Source organism: Hyperolius riggenbachi, chromosome 10, assembly GCF_040937935.1.
Source record: "Hyperolius riggenbachi isolate aHypRig1 chromosome 10, aHypRig1.pri, whole genome shotgun sequence".
Lineage (NCBI taxonomy): Eukaryota > Metazoa > Chordata > Amphibia > Anura > Hyperoliidae > Hyperolius > Hyperolius riggenbachi.
Window position 1 is genome coordinate 146207357 of NC_090655.1, and position 26186 is coordinate 146233542.

Below are 26186 nucleotides of genomic sequence, written 5' to 3' on the forward strand. Positions count from 1 at the left end.
ATTACCCTTGCATGTCCATGTATACTCACCTGTCCTTTCTGTCTCATACCATGAAGCTCACTTGATTTATCTATCATGTAGCCTGGCACTCACTTGACTTTTTGTTGTATGATAGCACTAACCTGTCCTCTTAAACCTTCTGTTCTTTCTGTCTTATAGCCTGGCGCTCACATGTCATTTCTATCCCATTGCCAGACACTCACCTCTCCTTTCTATTCTATAGCCTGGAACTCAGCTGTCCTTTCTATCACATTGCATGGCACTCAGCTGTCCTTTCTGTACCCTAGCCTGGCACTCAGCTGTCTTTTCTATCCCATAGTCTGGCACGCAACCATCTTTCTATCCCATAACATGGCACTCAGCTGTTTTTTTCTCTCCCATAGCCTGGCACTTAGCTGTCCTTTCTATCCCATAGCCTTGCACTCAGCTGTCCTTTCTGTCTCCTAGCCTGGCACTCAGCTGCCCTTTCTGTCCCATAGCCTGGCACTCAGCCATCTTTTCTATCCCATAGTCTGGCACTCAGCTGTCCTTTCTCTCCCATAACATGGCACTCAGCTGTCCTTTCTATCCCATAGCCTGCACTCAGCTGTCCTTTCTCTCCCATAACATGGCACTCAGCTGTCCTTTCTATCCCATAGCCTGCACTCAGCTGTCCTTTCTGTCCCATAACATGGCACTCAGCTGTTTTTTTTCTCTCCCATAGCCTGCACTCAGCTGTCCTTTCTGCCCCATAGCCTTGCACTCAGCTGTCCTTTCTGTCCCATAGCCTTGCACTCAGCTGTCCTTTCTGTCCCATAGCCTGCACTTAGCTGTCCTTTCTATCCCATAGCCTTGCACTCAGCTGTCCTTTCTGTCCCATAGCCTTGCACTCAGCCATCTTTTCTATCCAATAGTCTGGCACTCAGCCATCCTTTCTATCCCATAACATGGCACTCAGCCATCCTTTCTATCCCATAGTCTGCACTCACCTGTCCTTTCTATTGTATAGACTGCCCCTCAGTTGTCCTTTCTGTCCCATAGCCTGGCACTCAGCTGTCCTTTCTGTCCCATAGCCTTGCACTCAGCCATCTTTTCTATCCTATAGTCTGGCACTCAGCTGTCCTTTCTGTCCCATAGCCTGCACTCAGCTGTCCTTTCTGCCCCATAGCCTGGCACTCAGCTGTCCTTTCTGCCCCATAGCCTGGCACTCAGCTGTCCTTTCTGTCCCATAGCCTGGCACTCAGCCATCGTTTCTATCCCATAGTCTGGCACTCAGCCATCCTTTCTATCCCATAGTCTGCACTCACCTGTCCTTTCTATTGTATAGACTGCCCCTCAGTTGTCCTTTCTATACCATAGCCTGGCACTCAGCTGTCCTTTCTGTCCCATAACATGACACTCAGTTGTCCTTTCTATACCTACTTTCTTTCTATCTGATTAGCCTGTTCTAGTCATTAACATGGCACTTACTGGAAATTGCTCCTTATTAGCACGCATCTTACATCCTTTTTCTGTACCAAAGCACCTAATATTTTAATGCTGTATTGTTTAGTTCTTCAACACTGTGCAGTCTTTTAGACTCGGTATAGCTGTTTTTCACCATTCACTTACATGGAACTTGACTTTGTTGCGTTTTCTATAGCTACAGCAGAAGATGTCTTTTTATACTATTGTGCAGCGTTTGTCTGTACTTTCCACTCTTTAGCATGAAGCTTGGATTCCTATATATTGCATACGGTAGTACTTAGTTTTCCTCTTCTTTTCATATTGCTTCCACTTGCTTCCACACAATGTGGTATGTATCTCTCCTGTCCTATCAGTCTTCATCATTCCATTGCATGGAATTTTCATTTTCCATTTTATTTCATAGTATGGATCTCACCTTCCCTCTCTGTTTTTGAGAAATTCACCTATCCTACTTTATGCCTTAAAGGGAACCCAATGTGAGAGACAAATGGAGGCTGACATATTTATTTCCTTTCAAACAATACCAGTGGCCCGGCTGTCCCGCTGATCCACTGCCTCTAATACTTCTAGACTTAAGGCAGCCATACTCTGGTCGATTGCCACCAGATCGACCAGCAGATAGATCCCTCTGTGATCGAATCTGATCAAAGAGGGATCTATTGGTTGCCTACATTGCAAACAGATTTTGAATCGATTTCACTATGAAATCAATTCAAAATCTGTAGTGCTGCCGCCGCCGTCCCCTGCATGCATTAAACGTAAAGAAAGAGACGGCACTCCACTGGCTGCAATCAAGATGCTGTGTATTCACGAACAAGAACACTACATGTTACGGAGGAACAACCTCCTTCATCAGGTGTAAAACAGCATTGAAACATACCCAGCCACATATATATACAAACACATATAAAGGACCACACCCTTAGTGGATCCACCCACCAATACATTAACCCTGCGATTCCAGGTTATGTAATTCAAGCGGTCATATGGCACTCCTCATCGGCTACCAAAAGATAAATAAAAGACATAAAGAACTGACCGTGTTTCAAGCACTTCCGATAGGGGACTGCCACAAGACCACCTGTGAATAAAACATGCAATTAAAATTGATGTACATAACAACCTTTACAGCAATATTGCACTGTCGCATTTTATACAATGACATATAGCACTACAAAAAACATTTCAAGGGCAGACGTTCATTCATCCCCCTAGGGGATACAACATCCAAGTCATGGATCCATCGTGCCTCTTTTTGTTTTAAAACCTTCTCTAAATTCCCACCTCTATTAGTGGGTGTAACAGCCTCTAAAACACACCATCTAAGCTGTGCTGCATTGTGTCCTGCTGCATCAAAGTGTCTGGCAACAGAGGTGTCATAACTGCCCCGCTTTCCTTCTGCGAAGTTACTAATGGCCCTCTTGTGCTCCTGTATGCGGGTCCTTACAGTTCTAGTGGTTTCCCCTACATACATGAGCCCGCACGGGCATTTAAGCCCGTACACTACCCATGTAGTAGAACAGTAATGTCGCCCTTTGATCTCAATATTACTGCCTGTGTAAGGATGTCCAACAGTGTTACCTCTAATAATGGCGTTACATACATTGCAGCTAAGGCAGGGATAGGTCCCCGCCCTACCTGTATTACTCAATATCTTCATAGGGGTCCCCCTGCATGCATTACCTGATCCGGCCGGTGCAAGTCCCCCGGTCTCCGCTGTCTCTTCTCCGCTCTGGGATCCAGGTTCACTTTACTTCCTTTCGGGGGAAGTTTAAACAGTAGAGGGTGCTCTACTGTTTAAACTTCCCTCGGCAGGAAGTAAGTGAAGCTAGCCTGAGCCCAGTGCGGAGAAGGGCCTGCGGGGACAGCAGGGACAGGCGCCGGTGGAACATGTAATGTATTGCCGCTAGCATCGGACGTCGGACATTCGAATGCCGCTATCGACGCACTCCCGACCCGCCGCGATTGAGCGAAATTTTCTGTGTGGACAGATCGACGGGATCGATCGATTTTGGACGGAAATCGGTCGATCGGTCAGCGTTTGCGCATTGATTTCACATCAGATTCGATCACAGTGACTATCGGCGGGAAATCGAGCAAGTGTATGGGCACCTATAGACTCTGAACAAGCATGCAGATCACAAGTTTATGATAAAAATCTGACTGGATTAGCTGCATGTTTGTTTCAGCTGTGTGAGTCAGACACTACTGACTAGAAAAATCATCAGGACTGCCAGGCCAACTTGTATTATTTAAAATGAAATGCATATGGCAGCTTCCATGTGTCTCTCACCTCAGGTTCCTTTCAAAACTATTTCACATGTCTTCTCAATTCCATTACACAGAGGTCCCCTCTCCTTATGATTACTTACACAGAGCTCACCTGTCCATTCTATCCCATAGCATGGAGCTCATCTGAATTGTCCTTTCCATTACATTGCACAAAGCTCACCTCTCCTTTTGATTGTGTTACATAAATCTCACATGTCTATTCTGTCCTATAGCATGGAGTTTATCTGCCTTGTCCTTTCAATTCCACTGTGCTCAGCCTACCTACCTTTCTATTCCATCATGAGGAGCTTACCTGTCCATGACCCTCTTCTTTCCATTGCCTGTTTGTTGACTATTTATTCTCCTTGCCCCTTCTATTCCATAGTAAATAATATTTACTATATACATATTTTCATTCTGCATGTCAGACACATGTTCACATACTTACATAAGTATTTAGCTCTTACACCCTTTTTTAAACTATTGCACATAAATCATCTTATTTATTTTCCATTGTGCAGCACAGAGTTTTACTGTCATTGTATATTTTATAGTATGTAACTCTTGTATTTCCAGTCTCTTGCACAAAGTTAATCTATTCTTTCTATTCTTTATCATAGAACTCATGTTCACCACTCTTTTCCATTTCACAGAAACAAGCTCACTATGCTATTTATTGCAATTAATCCTCCTTCCCACTTCATTCTGTTGCACAGAGCTTACTTTTCCTTACCACTCTATATTTTGGCGCTCATGTGTTCTCGCCATGCTATAGAATGTAGCTCACCTATCCTTTCTTCAAATGCAGTGTGTCGCTTTTCTTTAATCTTCATTCCAAAAGCATTCGTTTCTCATTTTGTTCAATACTGTAACATAACTATTATTAGTCCATATGGTGGCCTCACCAGAGCACCCAGAGAAGACTGCACTCCCAAATAGGCTTACAATTTAATGGTGCCATAGGTTTTTGTTTCAGCTGATTTGCACCTTTAATTTATAATTATATATTCATCCCCACCCAGACCAGCTTTTTACATTACACAGTCTCCTAATCTTTCTTAACACTTGTATATGGACAGCATTCAAATACACAAATAAAAAAGGACAATGCCAAATGTACAGGCTCAAAAACCTATTCTGATGAATATTATTCTCTTCAAACTAATTTGTTCAGCAAACCTGAATCACACACATACCCATAATAGCTATACCATAATTGCTCATGCCATCAGGAATTATGCAATTCCTTTCTTCTCTGTATAAGAGATATAATGTAGATTTTAATAAAGATAGCATCCTACATTTCCATTCTAAAAAACAGGGTGGCATGCTATGTTTACACTTCTACTATCAACACCCTTGCCATCAAGGATAAGACATATAATGTATTTCTTAATTTGTTGTGTACATTTAATTAAGAGTATCTGTAGAGGAAGAAAAATAAGAAAACCATACACTAGTGCATTCTGGAATACCAGGTATTATTTCCACTGGCTCCAGAAATTTAGTAAACAAACCTTTTGAAGACACCTGACAGCACTAAAGATGTTGTCATCTGTGATAAATTTCAGAATATTAATCAGGAAGAGGAAAGGGTAAGGGGAGGTTTTACAATGGGCAAACACTGACTAAATACTTTATACAGTAACTAGCAGACCCAAGCCCATTTAAAAACAGGATCTAGGTTCTGTGTTTCTTGCCACCGCATGTACAGCACACGCGCGCGCACCCGACACGCGCATGCACCCATCACACTCCCGCCCACGCCCGCCTGGCTCCCTGGCCCCTCCCTGTCTTCCTGTTTCTGTGAGGCTGGGTGCATGCTGCGCACATGCGCAGTAGCAAAAAGCACGAACCAGCTACACAGAGACAGCACACGCCGGGACACAGGGGTTTTATTATAGTGGATACTGTATTGTAAAATATAAGCAAATTTATTAATTACTGTTTTTTTCATTACAGTTCATTACAGTTCCTCTTTAAAAGATTTAGACAAATAGGCAAACATGAATGTATATCTAAATCAACATTTGTCGGCTTGATGTTAGCATATCTGCTCCATAACCAATGCCGGACCATACCTCACTTACACTATTGAAGGTCCACTTTTTCAGTTTGAAAGCCATAAAGATATGTGGCTACTAGCTACTAGAAAAAAAACAACAGCTGATTGAAACTAGTTAGGTATGGTCTAGGGTTACATATAGAGCAGATCTGCAGACATGAAACCAACAAATGTTGATTCAGGTAATGCCTTTAACCTTCTTGGCGGTAACCCCGAACGTAGTTCGGGGTAAGCCGCCGGAGGGTGCCGCTCAGGCCCTGCTGGGCCGATTTGTTTAATTTTTTTTTTGCTGGACGCAGCTAGCACTTTGCTAGCTGCGCCAGCACCCTGATCGCCGCCGCCCCGCGCCCGATCGCCGCTATACGGTGCGGCGCGCGGCCCCCCCCCCAGACCCCGTGCGCTGCCTGGCCAATCAGTGCCAGGCAGCGCCGAGGGGTGGCCCGGGACTCCCAATGACGACCCGACGTCAGTGACGTAGGTGACGTCATTCCGCCCCATCGCCATGGCGACGGGGGAAGCCCTCCAGGAAATCCCATTCTTTGAACGGGATTTCCTGATCGGAGATCGCCGAAGGCGATCGAAGAGGGCGGGGGGATGCCGCTGAGCAGCGGCTATCATGTAGCGAGCCCTGGGCTCGCTACATGATATAGAAAAAAAAAATTAAAAAAAAACTGCCGCGCTGCCTCCTGGCGTATTTTTTTATACCGCCAGGAGGGTTAATTGCTGTACACGATTTCCTTGCAAGTTTTCAAAATTGGATCCAGTTCCATGTCATGCTTGAAAAAGAAAAAAAAGTCCGGAAAGCTTGCAAGAAAACTACGTACAGTTTGTCATTAACCTCTCTGCCGTTCTAAATATTTGCTGTGCACGGCATGGAGGGTGTTTTTTTGCATTTTTTTTTTTTTTTTAGCATGTAGCTAGCCTAGCGCTAGCTACATGCTTCCCCCCTCCCTGCGGCGTCCCCCCCGTATGCGCCAATCGCCGCCGGCGCATATGCCCATCCGGAAAACCCGTTCTGAACGGGATTTCTATGAGGGCTTTCCCCGTCGCCATGGCGACGGGCGCGATGACGTCACCGACAACGTGACGTCAGAGGGAGTCCCAATCCACCCCTCAGCGCTGCCTGTCACTGATTGGCCAGGCAGCGCACGGGTCTCGGGGGGGGGGGGGCACCCTCTGATGCGGCGGGTAGCGGCGATTCGGCGCGGAGCGGTGGCGATCGTAAGTGACACGCAGGTAGCAAAGTGCTAGCTGCGTGTATAAAAAAAAATTATGCAAATCAGCCTTGCTGGGCCTGAGGAATCCTCCGCGGCAGGTTACCCCGAGCTGAGCTCGGGATAACCGACAAGGAGGTTAAAGGTATTACATAAGTTGAAAATAAATGAATCAAGGTTTTAAGGTTTGTTAAGATGACACTCTACTAAATATATGTGCCCACCAGTCATTGCTGTGCAAATAAATAAATAAATCCCCAACTCACAGAGTAGACAGGAGGATGGGTAGACAATATATATAAGAGGTGGATTTTGATACAAGCTGTACCCACCTAGATGTTCAATATGCAAGGGGAGCATGTGAGTAGACTGCTCATTGGTGTTTACATTATTGGTCTGTACAGAAATGTAATAAGAAAAGCATACACTATTGCATGCCAATAGACAGTTTAGGTTTGCCCCCTCTGGAAGCATTCTCACTTGGTGAGTTGGTTGGGTATTTTTATGAGGAAAACATTACAGATGACCAGGACTAGGACCAGGACTAGGGCTGAAAGTTGTCCCTTTCTGTTAGGTGAATCATGATATCTTATATCAGTATAAAGCCACAAAGACTCTGCGTAGTAATTTGTAAAGTGTGGCAGATGCATGCTGAGGATATCAGCTACTCCCTGCAGGTATTAACCAGCCTGGCGGTATGGACGAGCTCAGCTCGTCCATTACCGCCGGAGGCTGCCGCTCAGGCCCTGCTGGGCCGATTTTTATCAAATAAAAAGGTGCACACGCAGCCGGCACCTTGCCAGCCGCGTGTGCTACCTGATCGCCGCTGCAGCGCAGCGATCCGCCACATGCAGCGGCAAAAGATGGTCCCCCCAGCCGCCCGAGCCCAGCGCAGCCGGACCAAACAGTTCCGGCCAGCGCTAAGGGCTGGATCGGAGGCGGCTGACGTCAGGACGTCGGCTGATGTCCATGACGTCACTCCGCTCGTCACCATGGCGATGAGGAAAGCGAAACAAGAAAGGCTGCTCATCACGGCCTTTCTTGTTACTCCTGATCGCCGGAGGCGATCAGAAGTACGCATCAGGAGCACCCTCTAGTGGGCTTTCATGCAGCCAACTTTTAGTTGGCTGAATGCGATAGTTTTTTTTTTTATTAAAAAAAAATGTCCGGTCACCAGCCTGGCGATCTTAATAGAACGCCAGGCTGGTTAAAGGACAACTATCAAAGTTAACTAAAATTCTAAATGCCACACATATTACTAGTAAATACTAGCAAATAGCAATACAATGGCTTTTTGTCATCTTTTCATTTTTTTATGTGAAGAAAATATGACATTTACAGAGAACAGTTTTCACTGTGGGCATTACTATGGGGGACTGTACCCAGCACATCCAGCATACAGAAACAGTCCTCACTGTCTGTAATCCTGTAACAGAAATGTCTTCAGAATGATAGAAAGCAGAAATATAGCATCAAATAGTGTGTAAATAACTCATCAGCTGCTTATGTGTCTCTCTGCCTCATGCAGTTTTAAAGTAAACAGATTGCAGTCAGGAAGAGAGCTCATTCTGAATGGTGGGTGTAAGCATGCAAGCACAGGAATAAAGTACAGGTCCTTCTCTTTCTCTGTAACTGAAAAATCTCTCAGCTATTTCTCATATGATCTGTGAGAAAGCAGTGTGTGGGGGCAGGGCAGAAACAAACAGTAAATCATTCCTCAGTAAATAGTGACAGAGAAGTCACACATATCTACATGGCACAGCTGTGGCCCCTAAACCAACTTTGTTACAAAAAGCTGATACACAAGGTATTCCTTTCACACAAGCTGCGATAAGAGACTTCTGAAAAGCATTCCATTGTTACTGGGTTACTGGCTAAAAGCTCTATAGGTATGTGGGGTTTACAGAATTACAGTTTCTTTGATAGTTCCTCTTTAAAGAGGAACTTCATCCTAAACAAACATACTGTCATTAAGTTACATTAGTTATTTTAATTAAAATAGATAGGCAATATAATCTCTTACCCACCCAGTTTTAAAAGAACAGGCAAATGTTTGGGATTTCATGAGGGCAGCCATCTTTTTGGTTGAAAGGAGGTGACAGGAAGCATGAGACACAGTTCCAACTGTTCTGTGTGCTGATCGCCCCTCCTAGTTGCTAGGCAACGTGAATTAAAACATAGGAAGTCCCATCATGCTTTGCATAGCATCAGGGAAAAAAAGCCTGGGCAGTTTTCTTTGATGGGTGGAGCTTAGCTAAAAATGCAGCTAAAAATGATGCTTTGGTAAGAAAAACAAAGTTCTGATGCTGTGAAACTGTTAAAGAAACACCAAGCCTTTTCAGTTCTGCTGAGTAGATTTTTAGTCCGGAGGTTCACTTTAAGGAATACGTTGGGACCACAGCAGGTAAGTGAAGAGTTTTTATTCAAGAGTTGCAGTCAGTAACATCATAGATTATCATAACCTTCTGGTTGGAAACATATCTCCTACACATCCTCAGGAGCCTGGGGTGGAGATGACTAGTGCTTAAGGAAAATCTCTACCCCAAACCCAAGTTTTAGTTTTCTATGACTGTGATGATATGATGCATGCCACATATCCTTCTGGATTCAAGATTCTACAGTTTTAAAATTAGTACAACTGTAGTAGGTATCATGGTGGCTGTGGGTGACACGATAATAGTTTTATCAAATGAGTGCAGGGGAAGTGGGGGAGATTAAGACATAAAGTACCGCAAGGAAGTTCTATTACTGGAGTTTCCAAGAGAGAGCTGATTCACTCCTGTGGTAAAATATGTAATTAGGACACAGGATTCAACCACATGGTTAGGAATATTCATGGTATTGCTTAAACAAACCATCATCAGAATATATTTTTTTATTTTATGAACTTAGTGGACTGCTGCAAACTTTTCAGTCAAAAGTGTTGAAGGGATACTTGGAAAAACTTTGCGATAAATCCTTACTGTGTATGAATGTAACCAATATCACTATACTATTTCCTAAGGCAGAACTGAAGTGTCAGAAAAAATAAATAAAATATATATATATCAATTTTCCAGTTTCCAAATAAACTACATGGAAATATCATACTGTTGTGTATGGTGATACTGCTCACATATGCATGGTAATATTCACTCTAACTTCATTTTTTCAGGTTGCACCCGGTTTTGTTTTTCCTTCTCTTTCTCGGTCTTTTTAATATTTTTTACTTCATTCTTTTACTTGCTTACTAGTTTTAGATGGTGATATAAATTTTGTGCTGTTACTACATTAACCACCTTCATCCAATGCAAGCTCAGCAGGGTCTTTGCTGTTGACAATAATTCAAGTGACAGACCTGTTTTCAAGAGTAATATGGCAGGATTTCCTGTCACTTTTAACATATCTAAAAATTCAACCAATTGGATTCTATTACAATTTGCTGTCTTCTTACCTGCTCTAACTTTACTCAGTAGCCCAGCTGAGCATGCTCCAACACCAACAACCACAGACTTTGTGAACAAACCTGCTGCTTCTGCAACGCATACTGCTACCGCTGAGCTATACACAACCCAATATACAGCCTCTCCGCTTCCAGCTGCTGCTCCTTCCTATGTTCCGCCTGCTGCTTTATCTCCTTCCAGCGAAAGGTAATGCTTTTATTAGTTTCTATTCTGTATGTTTTTGCTGGATAAATTCAGATATATCCAAAGGACTCACTGAATTCAGTGCTTTTGTACAACTTTTAAAGTGAACTTGTCACCATGGCAAGCAGATTAAATTAATACAGCTACCAAAAGGCAGGAACTATGCACAGCTCCTCCATGGTTTAGGTGTCTATGAAGTTAGGGACCTTTATTATCCTGTTTTATCAGGATATGAAAATGGTGTTATGTAGATGTTTGGAAGAAGTTTAAACCTCCTGTTTGACTGTATTCATGGTATCCTGTATAGCCGTACAGGTTGTGCATATTCAGGGGCAACTTTAAGTATACTGTATGCTTGAGTGATATAAAAAAGTATTTCTATACAGTATCCAGGTTGAGAAGAAAGTTCTGACTTCCCTGAGTCAGAGAGCTTATTGAATTCACTTTTCTCCTAGGAGATAATTTCTTTATCTTCTGTTTAAAATAACTTGTCAGCACTTTGCAATTGAAAAAGTCCCAAAAAGTAGACAAAAATGTGCTGTCATTTTATTGATAAGGTTTGAAAATATCTCCTGGGTAAAAACTTAGGAGAAAAAGTGAATTGCATTTGAATATAATGGAGGGGGTTTATCCAGGCAGGCACAATGAAAACTGGAGCACAAATGAGTCCGTTACTGAGAAAATTTTTTGATTTGACTGCTTTGAATAACTATTCTAGCTGTTGTGTTGAGTTTTGGAGTTCCTGGGTTGTGCCTAATCTTATTACTTTGTGTGAGTTTGATACGGTTGCGATAGTGAAGCTTTACTTTAGCAAATGTTTGTTGAATTACCGACTGCATTGCAAGTATATGACGTAACTATGGACAAGATAGTCAGCTATATTTTATTATGAGAAAAGCTAAAATATTTGATCATAAGTATTTTTGTTCTTATGGGAAACTGTGTGGTGACTACTCATTCTGTTCAAAATGACAGACCATGTTTTACAGGTAATGGGATATTGATAGGTTTTTCACATATAAACTGTATATCACATAAATAATCACAAATAGCTGTGGGGTTTTATACTATAATTACTGTCCAAACAGTCTCGTGTCTTCTACCATTGTTAATGTATGTTGTGTACTTTATGTGCTAATTAAATGCAATCATTAAAGATTCGGTTCTACTTAATGTACACAAATAACTACTACAGTTAACAGTAAACAAAAATGGTGTTTTCATTGAGATACAAAGCTTTTTAGAAAATCATCAGTATCCACATGGTACAAAATAATATGTAAAGAAATCAACGATGGGCAGATGTTTCTTTTAAGGGAGAACTCTACTCATCCTATATAATAATAGCTAAGTGTCCCTGCGGAGGATGGGGCACGCAAGCCGGGCGGACGAGTGCACGCGGAGGATGGGTGTGCACGCGCAGTGGCTGGGTGCGCGCACACTGCAGACGGGTGAGTCTGCATGCACACTTACATGCTGCGTTTGCTTACATGCGGCATTTGAAGAGACCTAGAGCCTGTTTTTAAACGGGCTTGGGTTAACTAGTTTATCCTACAGTAGCTTAGGGGGAGGAGCATTCATTTGTGAGACTGATACTCACCTTCCCGTACTTCTGGCCACCACAATTTTTCTAAGAAACTGGGGGCCATAACTTTTTCACCTAGGTGAGACTAACTGTCCCTCATGCTGGGCATACACGGGCCGATGCGCCCTTATCAACCAAGCCGCTGATGGCTCGATTGATAATTTCTGACAGGTCCGATGACCTGCTGGATCGATACCCCGCTCGATCCCCGCGGACGGACAATAGCGGGGAATCAAGCGGAAGATAAGGAGCGACCGCGGGGACGAGTGAGAATCGATCCGGCCGCCCGCGGGGCCGCGCAGAGATGCGGCGGGAGTCGATCCGGCGGCTAATCGAGCCGCCAGGTTGACTCGTGTATGCCCAGCATCAGAGGGCTCACAATCTGATCCCTAATCCCTGTATTATCTTGTTTGCTGGGGGTTTAAAAGGCATTTGATTGACAAGGTGTGAAAATATCAACTTGGAGAAAGCTAAGGAGAAGAAGTGAATTGCATATGGGCCTAGGTGATATTTTCCGACTATGCCACTCTACTATGAACAAAAGTAGATTACATCTTCAAGGTCATTCACCAGACAAATCTTGTGATGTCCTAAAAATCCATTTTTTTGCACCCAAAGCATACTTGCCTAGCTCTGCATTGCTCATATAGCTATGGGTATAAATTGTGGGCCTAATTTAACAGGACATATGCAAAAAGAAGTAGACAAAAGTGGTGAAGTTGCCTAAAAGCTACTTATCTGAATCCTTTTTAAAAATTATTTTGTTACATGTGGTTATATTTTTCTATTTTATGCTAGAATCAGAAAATGTAGAATCTTAAAGCACCATAATGAATAATTGGAATTCATGTACATTTTCTCAGTCTGAAAGTTACAAAGTGAACATGGTAGAACAGTATCTTGAGCTCATGTTTGTTGTCTGGAGCTTTCATTGTTAATGAATGGCTTGTTGTGCAATTCATTATAATGGAATTCTAGTTGCATTTCATTGGTCTCCGTGTTGTTTGTCTTATGCATTGCTGTGTCATTTGCAGACTGCCAACTACTGCCAGCATCTCTCCTTCACAGAACAAACCCAACCTGGGAACTAAGAACATATCTGCTGCAGCCTCCACTATATCTTGTGCCATTTCTGCTCAGTCTAGGTATTCATTTGCTTATTTGCTTCATGTTTGATCCTGTATGTACATTTATTTGCCATCCACAATTCATTGCAGGTCATCTATATGCAGAATCATGTTCACAGGTTGTTTCAATGACCCCTTCACCGTAGCAACCATCAGATCCACCCTATAAGATTACTGATGCAGCCACTAGCATACCCAATTAAACTTAAACTGAATGTACAAAGATATCTCATTTGAGGTGTTTACTGATCATTGTACTTTGTAATCATCTTCAGTCATAAAAAAGGTCTCAAGGTGTTAGTGCATTTCTGCTGGAAATTACTGCAGTTATGCAGTCAGTCTCTCTCTCATCCTTGCTATAAAAAGATGAGCTCTGATTGGTTGCAGTGTCATGTTTCATACTCCCACTGCATCAGAACTGCAGAACTAAAATTACATTATATCTATATAAGAGTATATGAATGTGCAGGTAACATTGAATTTGTAGTTCATTTTCCTATAAGTTAAGAACTTCACAACCATTTTCTTTCCCAGAAAAGAGAAGAAACATAAGACTTTAGGAGGCAAAAATCTTTATCCACACAGGAAATAATGTGGTTTTATTTTCAGACTAATTTCTCTTGAAGTTCATCATTTTCTTTCTTGCAGGATTATGAGATGAAGACTTGTGAATGCATCTGTGAAATGTTAACAGTTAAATGAATTTTCCTATTTTAGCTTTGATGGTCAAAGGGAGTTAAAAAGTTTCTCACAGGTGTGCATCAAGTAATCTAGTAAGAGTGTTATGAAACTCAAAAATATATGTTTGCTCTTAAACACTAAACAGGGACAAAAACTGAAAACAGTAAAAGACTCATATGTCTCTTGAAGACATACAGTATTTTCACTCAGCTAATTGATAACATTGCTGGTTGCAGGAAAAAATGTCAGATAGACTTGTAAAGTTAAGTAATTGCTTCCCTCTTGGATGCAGCAGAAGCTATTCTGCATTGTTTACATAGTTCAGTACAGCTCAAGTAAGTCTGATGATTTTGGTACAGCAACGGCAATCTTATCAATTATCTTATAATAATAATAATAATAATAATTCTGGTTGAAGTAGAAGATTGAGTATTAACCCTTCTAGTAACTTGGAAACCATTTATATATTTGTTGCTATTAGTTTTATGCTGTGTTTAATGTTTTAGACCAAAGATAAAATGTGAGTTTCATACCACTTTAAGTAACTCTAATAATTTTTAATTTAGATCCTTTAATTGATAACTTGCCTTATAGGGTAGTATTTGGTTGATATCACTACTGTACAAAATGGCATTTTGCTGTAGCGTTATAATGAAAGATTATTATTATCTTTTATAAAGTTTTGTCATATTGTGTGGTGCCACACATTAAAGCAGTAGGATTAGCCATACTATGCCAGGGGGAAAAAACACATATATAAGTAGATAAATACTTGATCTACTTACATAACACATGTATTGTACTGTCCACGTTTTGATTTCAGTGAATTTTATATAGTAAATGAAGAGAATTCTGTTCCTGGTGGGGGCCATGTCTTTTGCCCACAGTTTAGGCTAAATCCTGATGTCATTTCTGCCCTTTACTTTTTTTCTTTTCTCCTCCAATCGCTGAGTCACTTCAGTCTTTCTTGTAAACACAAGTGAGCAGGGGATCGTGTTTCAGATAAGCAGCCAGGCAGGGAAATAAATGGAAGAGGAGGAATATATTATAGATAAAAAAAAAACCAGCATGCAACTGTTTGGCACTGACTACTAAAGGGCCAATGCTCCTTAAAGAGAAACATTCTATTCATTATGTTCTCCTGGGCCCCTTCGTGCTGTTTCTGCCACTCCCTGCTGCAATCCTGGCTTGTAATTGCCAGTTTTAGGCAGTGTTTACAAACAAAAGATATGGCTGCTAACCAGCTTGTGATAGGCTGAGAGGAGCTCAGTCTGTGACTCACACAGAGCCTGCAGGGGGCGTGGAGAGGGTGTGTATAACTTCTATTCTATCACAAGCAGAGCAGCACATTCCATTCCTGCCTGAGTGCCTGAGCCCAACAAAGCTGACAAAGGAAAGAAGATTAGATTAGATAACAGAGATAATACAGCCACTGTGCAACTAGGAAAGGCTGCAGTACGACAGACCAAATTAGAACAGGTATAGGAACTTATAGGATAGAAGAAATAAGGCTGAAAATTTTGTTACAGAGTCTCTTTAAGTATGTGATAACTCCAAATCATAACAGCAGAAATTTTTTTGAAAGTTTTGAATGCAGGAATAGTATCTTTATCACTTAATACACTCAGACCAGTTGCTGTTGAAATTTGATTTTTATGGTGACACTACTGCTTTAAATAAGAAGAGTAATTTACATACTTGAGATGGAAAATCACAAAGGCTTGAAACAAGAGAGCAGAAGAACCCTTCTGATAGATCTAAAAGAAAGCTAAACTTTTGATAAAATAGTGATTTAAATGTATCAGTGCTTCACATGCCATTTTACAATTTAACGTAATTAAAATTAGCTTTATATTTCAGTCTGAAGCAAGGTATGATTTTCTATACAAGGCAAGGATGAACCACAATATGCTTCCTTACAGCCATTATAGCAGTACACTCTTTAGTGTATGGCACATAAAAACCCAGACCTGACAGTGGTAGCACTTCCAACACTACTTTGCACACATTCAGAAGTTCACACACAAACACAACCAACCAGCTGCCACACAAGGATTTTTTTTTCATAAAAGTTCAGATTTTCTTTGATAAATTGTAGACTTAATTATATGCAATAGTTCAGGCATTCTATTTAAAGAAGTCACCTGATCTGACTCAGAAGCTTATACTTTCAAACCAATAATTGCATCCTTGAGCTGATTTATGATATGTGTACAATATTAACCTTGTACAGCAGGTTACTTCTGTATACAACGAATGAGGTGAGTTCACACAAAATTAGAAAGCTGCTAATCTACCAAAATAAATATTTAATTAACAAATCCAGTTATTCAAAACCAAATTTAAAAAAAATGCAGACTTACATCCTAAGGAACAATTTTTTTTAAAAAAAAGCTACGGTATATAGAAGTTTCACTTTACACTATAAACACATTTAAAGAGACACTGAAGCAAAAAAAAAAATATGATATAATGATTTGGTTGTGTAGTACAGATAATTGTAGTATGGATAATTAGTAGCAACAAAAATGTTTTCATATTTTTATTTTCAGTTATATAGTGTTTTTATAACATTGCATCATTCTCTAATATTTTCAGTTTACACACTACTCAGCACTCTAAATGATTTTACAGAGCAGCCTACTGAACTTTTGAACCCCTTCCCTGCAGAGAAAAAGAAGATACAATGACAGGCAGTTGAGATAACAAGCTTCAGAAGACAGAGCTCTCTGAGACTTTGAAAGCCGTGGAGCTCAATGGCTCTTTTGCATAGATAACAACTGGAGTTTCTTAACTCTTCCTGTACTGGAAACAATATTAGACTTATGTCTCTGCTCCTAATTATTTATTTCTTAGCTGTACTACACATTCAAATGATTATATAATATTTTGGGGGGCTTTAGTGTCTCTTTAACTTGTATGTTTTGATGTATTGAAGTGACTCTTTTACTTTTTCACACAAAATAAAGTAATCTTAAGTTTGTAAAAAAGGGGTGTCTATTTAGCTTGATTGCTGTTACTTTGTCAGAGCACGCTACCATTGTGTAGATATAAGAACTTGAAGACAGCAAAATTGGTGCTGCACAAAACTCCTCTGAGGTACATGTAAACAGATTAACATTTTCCTGCCTAAGGGCTGGTTCAGATGGGCGTTTTTGTGGCGTTTAACGCAGCGTTTCAGACGCAGCGTTTTTTGGGATCTACTGCCATCCCATGCAAGTGAATGGGAGCGTTTAGAGCTGGCTTTTGCAGGCTTTCATGAAAGCCTGGCAGTAGATCCCAGCGTTGCGTCTAGTCTCAAAAGCAACATGCTGCTTTCAGAGGCAGTAAACGCGAGGAAACAATAGCAGAGACCAGAACTGCTAGCCTTGAACGCTTTTCAAAAGCTTTCAAAAGCTAGCTTTTAAACGCTGGCGTTTGAACGCAATGCCAAGCAAAAGCTCAGCAGACGCCTATGTGAACCAGCCCTTACTCTATCAAAAGTGGGAAAATAAGGCAGAAATACGGTTGTGGGGAACAAACCTTATTTATTCAATTTTATCAGAACATCCTTAAATCTAAACAATGGGAGAATGTTTGACAGCCAATATAAGAAAAAAAAACACCTAATTCTACAAATTTAAATATACTTCACTGTGTTTAAAAGTGACAGAGCCATTTTAAGAGGATATATACTGAAACTAACTGGGAACAATAAATAATAATAAAGTGAAATTTATACTGACTGTGTTTGTTTTAATGAACAGATTTAACTCCTACAGTTTGCAGGTACTCTGTGTTTCAGGCAGTGAGTAAGGCGTATCTGTGCTATCATCACAGTTGGTCAGTTTTAGAAGGTGTTCTGAGTTCTGACAAAAGAGTTTTTCAAACCTGTCCTCAAATCCTTCCAACACCTTCACATTTGTTAAGGTGGGGTAATTATAAACAGGTGTCTGGGCTGCAGAAAAAGTTTAGTGTCATTAAAAAATTGCTTTTACATTCCAATTTGTTGACAGCTTTGAAATTCCAAAACATACTCCAATGCCTGTAGCTCTGCTTCACCTCCAACTAAAAAAAATCCATGTACTGTGCAGCTTTTCTTAAATCTCATTTTCCAATTGTTTCTGGTGGCACCTGTTCAACTGTAACACCTGTCCCATGCCAACTTTTTGCAATGTTCTTCACATTTAAACCTCAATCCTGTTGAACTGCTAGTACCCCAATAATCTGTGATGCCTCACCCTCAGATGCCCTACCTAAAACACATTCTACTATTTTTACCCCAGCCTAGAATACTGTACCTTACTCTTTATTCCACCTCCTTTGTCCTATAATAAGTGAAGTCTGTAGAACGCAAGAGGTTGGAAGCATCGGGCAAAGATCTGTAGACTAGAGCCTCTTAACTGCTGGTAGCCTGTGCAACAACACAGTCCATACATACCCAATTCTGACTGCTTTTATCTAATTCATTGACCTTTAAAAAGCATGCAGTCACTAAGAAATGAATTGTGACAGACCTGGAGCTTATATATTTCAAGCAAGTAAAAAAAGTTCCTATTTCAAAGCTGACACTCATCTCATCCATATGTGGATTTCCACAAAGCATGAACTGCTGTTGGATTTAAGGACAGGTTTTTTTTTTTCAAACACTGATGCTTTGGTTTGATCGATACAGAGTCTTGTAAAAACATGGCACTAAGCTGCATGCAGAATAACTGCACTGCACTCCGAGTGCATATTTGCACCATGCAATACTGTATTGCTTGAATTAAGGATTACTAATAAATGCTAAAATGACAAATTCTATTATCCAATATCATTTAGAAGAGTTTGTGTTTATTTATGTACAAGCTGGTACTGTATCACAAATACATACATTACTAAAATAAGAGTTTTGATATGCAGAGATCAGTAATGTGTGTTGACTGGGAAGGTTGGCATTGCAGTCCCGTTTTTCTGATTTTAGCTACTTTTCAGCATAAGCTTTTTTTTTGTTTAGCATCTCATACATATGCTGAAGGTATGTACTCTTTAATAAATACACAGGTGTCACCTCCTTGGAGAAATAACGTAAATAGTTTTATTTAGTTAATACATTTCTGCTTGAGCCAATTTCTAGTTCTGCTAAGGTCTAAGTAGTATTGGCTATATCCTAGTCGAGTGCACCTCCCATCTTTATGCAAACTACTACTTTTAATTATATTGCGCTGACATTTTTTGCAGCCCTTTGCAGGGGATAGTCTTGTCACTTAACCTCCCCGGCATTCTATTGAGATCGCCAGGGAGGCTGCGGGAGGGTTTTTGTTTTATAAAAAAAAATCTATTTCATGCAGCCAACTGAAAATTGGCTGCATGAAAGCCCACTAGAGGGCGCTCCAGGGGCGTTCTTCTGATCGCCTCCGGCAAGCATAATTAACAAGGAAGGCTGCAATGAGCAGCCTTCCTTGTTTGGCTTTCCTCGTCGCCATGGCGACAAGCGGAGTGACGTCATGGACGTCAGCCGACGTCCTGACGTCAGCCGCCCCTGATCCAGCCCTTAGCGCTGGCCGGAACTGATTGGTCCGGCTGCGCAGGGCTCGGGCGGCTGGGGGGACCCTCTTTCGCCGCTGCTCGCGGCGGATCGCCGCAGAGCGGCGGCGATCAGGCAGCACACGCGGCTGGCAAAGTGCCGGCTGCGTGTGCTGCTTTTTATTTGAGGAAAATCGGCCCAGCAGGGCCTGAGTGGCAGCCTCCGGCGGTGATGGACGAGCTGAGCTCGTCCATACCGCTCAGGAGGTTAATGTCGCACAGAGAGGCTCAGGCCAATTATGAGCAAAGCCAATTAACGTATCTGTATGTTGTTTTGGAATGTGGGATGGAACTTGAGTCCTCAGACAAGCAAACATAAGGAGAACATACAAACTCCATACATATAATTTCCTGGGCTCCAGAGCTGCAAGGCGAGAATGCTATCCACTATGCCCCCAAGCTGCCCCAAGATCTGCATAACTCAACCAATATGTATCGGATAATTTCTGTAGCACAACCACCAAGTATCCAGAACACAGAGTGAGGCACTATGAACTGGCCTACTCCTTTACCAACAATACCTAATGATGCCTTTTGAGTACAGTAGGTGGTCTAATATCGGAGAATCCTAATGAGAGTGAAACAAGAAAATAGGAGAATTCAGCTGGGATTTTTTTGGATAGGGGAGCAGCACACAGGCCCTTTCTGCACCAGCTTCCTAATAAAAAATGATTGCTGCTGCGCATAATTTGCCTGTTGCCTCAACAATTGTAGGCTTACGGTGCCTGCAAGGCATGATTTCATTACCCATTTTGATCGTACCAATGGTCTAGCACAATACAAAATAAATGGGATACAGTTGGGGACATCAAACTTGGAGAAGGACTTAGGAGTACTCATCGACAACAAGTTAAATAATCATATTCAATGCCAAGCCGCTGCAGCTAAAGCTAATAACATTTGGAGATGCATTAAAAGGGAAATAAAAACTCGAGATGCTAGCATAAGCTCTAGTAAGGCCACATCTGGAATATGGAATTCAGTTCTGGGCACCACATTGCAGAAAAGATTTTGCAGTTTTAGAGCCAGGGGCAGAGACGAGCAACAAAATTGATACGAGGGATGGAAGGTCTCACTTACCAAGAAAGGTTAGATACACTGGGTTGATTTAGTCTAGAGAAAAGATGCCTCAGAGGGGATCTAATTAACATGTATAAATACATCAGAGGGCAATATAAAAGCTTGGCGGATGAGCTTTTGTGCCTAGGCCTTCTCAGAGCCATTTATTTAGGAAAGGGTTCTTTATAGTAAGAGTAATTAAGATGTGGAATGCATTGCCACAGGAAGTAGTTATGGCAAATTCTATACCTGCATTTAAAGGGGGCTTAAATGCTTTCCTTGCTTTGAAAGACATCCATGGCTACAATTACTAGGTAATGCCCAGTGATGTTGATCCAGGGATTTTATCTGATTGCCATCTGGGAAGGAATTGTATCCCTTTTGGGGCTAATTGGACCATGCCTTGTAAAGTTTTTTTTGCCTTCCTCTGGATCAACAGGGATATGTGAGGGAGCAGGCTGGTGTTGTACTTTTAGGTAAAATACTTAAAGTGCACCCAAGATATATTTTTTGTATAAGGGAGGTTCTCGATGCAGTGTGCCGTTGGGGGATCTGGGGATTGGGGAAGCATAATTGCTTATCTACAAAGGGCTGCTCCTCTATCACCTGTCCATGTGCATTGTGCCAAGTGTACGCAGCAAATGTCAGTTTAAAGTTTCTGCCTGTGGAGCGCATGCATGCTGGAAGAACTCTGTACTCACATCTATGGACTACATCTCCTGGGATGTATTGCGGCTTGCATTGTGGCAGTTGCCTCTAGCCCCCCCCCTCCCCCCATAAGTAAGCAATGGCACTCCCTAACCCCTGGCCCCCCAATGGCACACTGCATTATTATAATCACTAATGGGTAGGTTCATTGTTAAAATGTATTTTGAGTGCTCAGTGCACTTTAAGTAGCATACAAGCATTGCAAATAGCAAGTGAAGAAAAATAGCACACTTATGAAAAGGTGGCTGATGGACAGGAATTTGCAGCAAACCAACAGGAGGCAAGTAAGACTACAGCTCCATGCACAACTAGATAAGGGGCTCAAGCAGATGAATGTTAACCACCATAACTGGTTCATGCCAACAGACAGCAATGTCGCTAATTTGCCAGGCCTTGGGATGTGTAGCAAAGAATGTACTTTGCTGTACCTCACTGACATTGTGGCAACTGTGATGCAGTTTATTCAAGAGTCTAAGTTCTACAACAAAAATAATCACTTAAAGTATGCCTGATCTTAGTCAAAGGTACATAAGGTAAGCATGGAGGTAAGTTCATGTTGGATCCACATACCTCTGTGCATTGTCTGTTCCTTTCCTTACTTCCCCTGTAATCAATCAGCTTAAGTACGGTTTCTAGACAGGAAGAGGAAGACTTGTGATGATGGCATGTCTTATCACTCTTTCATAACCCCTCTCTTCCTTAAGATGAGTGAAAATTTTACTTCAGCCAAAAGTTACATTTTTTAGGATTTATTACAGGAACAAGGTGAAGAACTGACAGTGCACAGTGGTATGTGGTGCTTACTTTAGGCAGCTTTATCTCAGGGAAGGTATACGTAAGGGTCAGATACAGTACAGTATTGTGCCATTTTATCCATGAGTTAAAGCAGGAAGTTTTTATTTAAGATGATGCCACTTATTGGCTAACATTAAAATATTTGAAGATTAAAGCTTCCAACCAACAGTCTTTCTTCACACAGAACTTCAGAGGGATATACACAGTTATCTGCTAATAAAAATGAGTGTCATTAAGATGCATTATTATAAATATTTATTATTACTGTATTATTATGCATTATTGTAATAGGATACCAAAAGAGTTTTCAAAATAGATGCAAAAAAGTTGTTGAATCTCTGATGAGAAATAGAGCCCTTGCTTATTTTACACATGCCTAGGATGCAGCCTGACCTATAGACCTGGACAGATCGTAAATACAAAATTTACCAGATTAATTAGCAAAAATAATTAATTAATACTAATTCATGTAACTTAATAAAACACATTTTTATTAGCAAAAAGTCTGTTCTCCCTTCAAACATATATGAGCTATGTGTTTTAGCATTGTTTTTTCATTGTATGCAAAAATAGTCTGAAGAAGGGCTATTGGTGAAAGCTTACTCTTTAAATCATTTATAGTTAGCCAGCATCAGCCTGATTCTAACTTCCTGCTCAGAGGGGCCAGATAGAATAGTTCCAGGACAATGCTTTAAGACACTTCAATCTTATAGTACATCCTGACATGTTCCTTTTCTTCTTATGCAACGGGTAGACACAAATATAAGTCTCCCATGCTGCCGCCAGCCTTGGAAGCCCTTTATATATCTCCTATATTCACAACTTCACCTCTGCTCAAGAAGAGAAACGTACCAACCAAAAGAACTGGTCTGTCATATCTACCAAGAAAAGGTTTTCCGAGGTACAGCTACAACAGCTGGCTAGATATTAACAAGCCCCCTCCTTTAGTGCTGAGAGGTCAGCAACTCTTCATCCACAGTCAGACAACTAGAAGGAAAACTGAAAATGCTGCTTAGTATCACTATCTAGTTCTACCTCCCTGTTGTCAGACAAGGCTTAAAGGGAAATTATTACTGATCTTGATTTAAAGCCCTTTACTCTAGAAATGAGTAATAGTAAAAACATTTACTGATTTTTTGCTGCCGGTGTTCCCATAGAACAGCATAGTTTTTCTTATTATCTAGTCAACAAAAACAAACTATCATCCAACATAAAATAAAAGGGAAAAAAGGTCCAAGGTCAGCGTTCTTGGAATATGCCTGGTTTTCAATGCAAACAAGAAATTAAGCAATACAGCGGAATTAGGACACATTTGTAGTAGCAATACAGTTACTGCTGCACTTAAGATTGATTGCTTACCTATTGCATATTCTTCGCTTTCTGTTTCAATTATGTCTTACTGGAAAAGGAACTGGTATTTTTATAGTTCACAGGAAGAAAGACACAAGTGAAAAAGTGTGCGTAGGAAGGTTTGGCAATTGGTGATTTACTGCCCATGTTTCTGTTGGAGAAATTTCAATCTCTTTCAGTCTTTTTGCCACTGTATCATCAATTAAACTAGCAAGCAAAACATTTTTTTAACAATAAGATGCAAAAAGTTACAATGGTCAGAATTTTTTTAACAAATTGATTCAATGGTGGCACTTATTTTTATTATAAGAAATTTCATTTTCTACCAGTTAGTAATTGTATTAGCTGTACTCATTCAAATTCCAAAGAGCTATATTTTTTCAATTTCAATTAGTCTAGTATAGCTAAATTATCCAGAAAGAACATGAAAATTATTGCCCTTTTCTATGTGATGATTTCCCTTTAAGATGGAATGTTTTGTTGGCACCTTGCAAGCACTTAAGGGCTTTGGATAGTATATGGACTTCCAAAAAGCTTGTGTTTCCCTGGTGGTGTTTACACATTTTACTCTGACTAAGCTTGCATTCTCTTTGCTTGGTAACATTGGCTAACAATAAGCTTTTAAGCTTCTGGTGTTTTCTTTCTTCTTACATAATGATCATTCCATCTTGTTAAAAAAAAAAAGAAAAAAAAAACATTCCACAGTTTAACAGTGTGGTCATGATTCATGATTTTCTGTAGATGTTCAATCACAGCCTTCCTTACTGTATAACATTAAGCTTTAAATGTCTAGAGCTAAGTCAATGCTCATAATGAACTGTTCTTATGCTTTGTATCCATATCACACAGTTTAATAAAATCCATCTATGTACTGTAACCATTATTTGAAGAATACAACTCACAAATTATCTTATTTCTTGGCAGAAAAAAAGCAATTTTAGTAGCAACTAGAAAAAGGTTTAAAGCACTCCTGAGATGATTTAAAAAAACGTTAGATACTTACCACGGTAGTTAGAAGGCTTTGGATGGTACAAAGCAGTGATAGGCAAACTTGGATCCCCAGCTGTTAAGGAACTACTAGTTCAACAATGCATTGCAGAGTCTGACAGCCACAGTCATGATTCATAAAGGCAAATGCATTGTGGGACTTTTGCCTATCACTGGTCCAAAGTCTTCCTGGATCCTGGTGGATCCCACCCGCTGCGCTTCTGGCTGTGGGCTATCACATCAGAAGCGTACATTCACAATGCCCAGTAGAACAAAAGCGTTCATATACTGCCTCTTTCATCTGTGCATGAGCACTTCATTCTACTGGGCATGCATGGGCCTTACTTGTGCATGACCAATCCAGACGCACTTGTCCACGGCCAGAACTGTGGCTGGAAGAAACGTATTCGACTAGTGACAGTAAAATAGGCATAGAAGGACACTGCCCTGGCTTCCCCTGGATCTGGGAGGCCTCTGTACCATTTAAAGGCTTCTACTACTGAGGTAAGTATCTATTTTGTTATCGCTTCAGGTGTATTTTAACAGAATCAGGGTGATTTGCAAGGGTATTTGCACAGTGTTTGCAGAAATGTCTTGATTATAATTTGTAACATATGTATATGATATAGAAATGTTGCTCAAAATATGTTACAGTTAATAAATTTTTGCTATCTTTAATATAAAAGTAAAAATACAGGCATTGCAATATGAAGTATTTAATATTTTAAAGGGAAGCTAAACTGTGAGGTATATGGATGTTTCCTTTTAAACAATACCAGTTGCCTGTCATCCTGCTGATCACTTTAATTGCAGTAGTGGCTGAATCACAGACCTGAAACAAGCATGCGGCTAATCCAGTATGACTCCAGTCAGTGCACCTGATCTGCATGCTTGTTCCAGGGCTGTGGCTGAAAGTATTAGAGACACAGGATCAGCAGGAGAGTCAGGCAACTGGTATTATTTTAAAAGGAAAAACCCATATCCTTCTCGGTTTAGGTTCCCTTGAAATATTGTAATAACATAGGATGATCTCACACAAGCTATTATTGGCTATACACTTTAAATTGTTTAAAATCATCTTTTCATGTCTTGCTGATAACTTCAGCAATAAAGATAATGTCAAGACTAGTTTGCAGGTTTTCTATAATGCAGCATTAGCCATACCTTTATATATTCAGCAAAAAAGCATCTTTTAATTGGCTTTTGTGTTTTTCTTATTTTATCCATATGAGTCAAGTAGTCAAATACTTCATATTTATGCAGTATTTGTGCTTCGAGGGTCAACTCAAAATTGTGTGTGCTCTGACGTTTTTATACAAGATCCTGCTGTTTGAATAGAGAGTCTACCCCTCGATTTTTTCTTGTTAATTCAGCAGATTAAAAATCATACCTGTAATTAGGGAGACACATATTTGACCATTGCTCACCGCCTTCCAAAACTAGTTTTTTGGCTGTAAAGTTGATTTTAGGGGGAGGGGGGGGGCTTAATCTATTGCAAATCCCCCACCATGTTTGCTAGCTATTATGACACTCATCTATTAATCCTTATCTGTAACCTTTTTTATTTATTACACATTGGAGGAATAGAATCAGAATTATAACCAGGCAATCAGCGTTTCTCAGTATAATGTGCCCAGAACAATAAACAGTTTGGGAGCCATCCAGTTAAGTGGACTAGGAGGAAACCCACGCAAACACAGAAAGAATGTACAGATTGTATGTGAA

At 40.7% G+C, this 26186-nt stretch overlaps 1 protein-coding gene across 6 annotated transcripts in view; it reads left to right on the forward strand.

Moving 5' to 3' along the window:
* Window positions 1-26186, forward strand: part of LDB3 (LIM domain binding 3) — a 332821-nt gene that overhangs the window by 241863 nt on the left and 64772 nt on the right. For 2 of the 6 annotated variants that reach the window (XM_068258595.1, XM_068258598.1), the window contains exon 3: window positions 13242-13352. The exons of 3 other annotated variants lie outside the window; for them this stretch is intronic. In XM_068258595.1, coding sequence (XP_068114696.1) covers window positions 13242-13352 — 111 coding nt within the window. Of the gene's footprint in view, window positions 1-13241; window positions 13353-22878; window positions 23026-26186 lie in introns of all 6 variants that reach the window. One more of the 6 variants, XM_068258594.1, reaches the window with a different exon arrangement.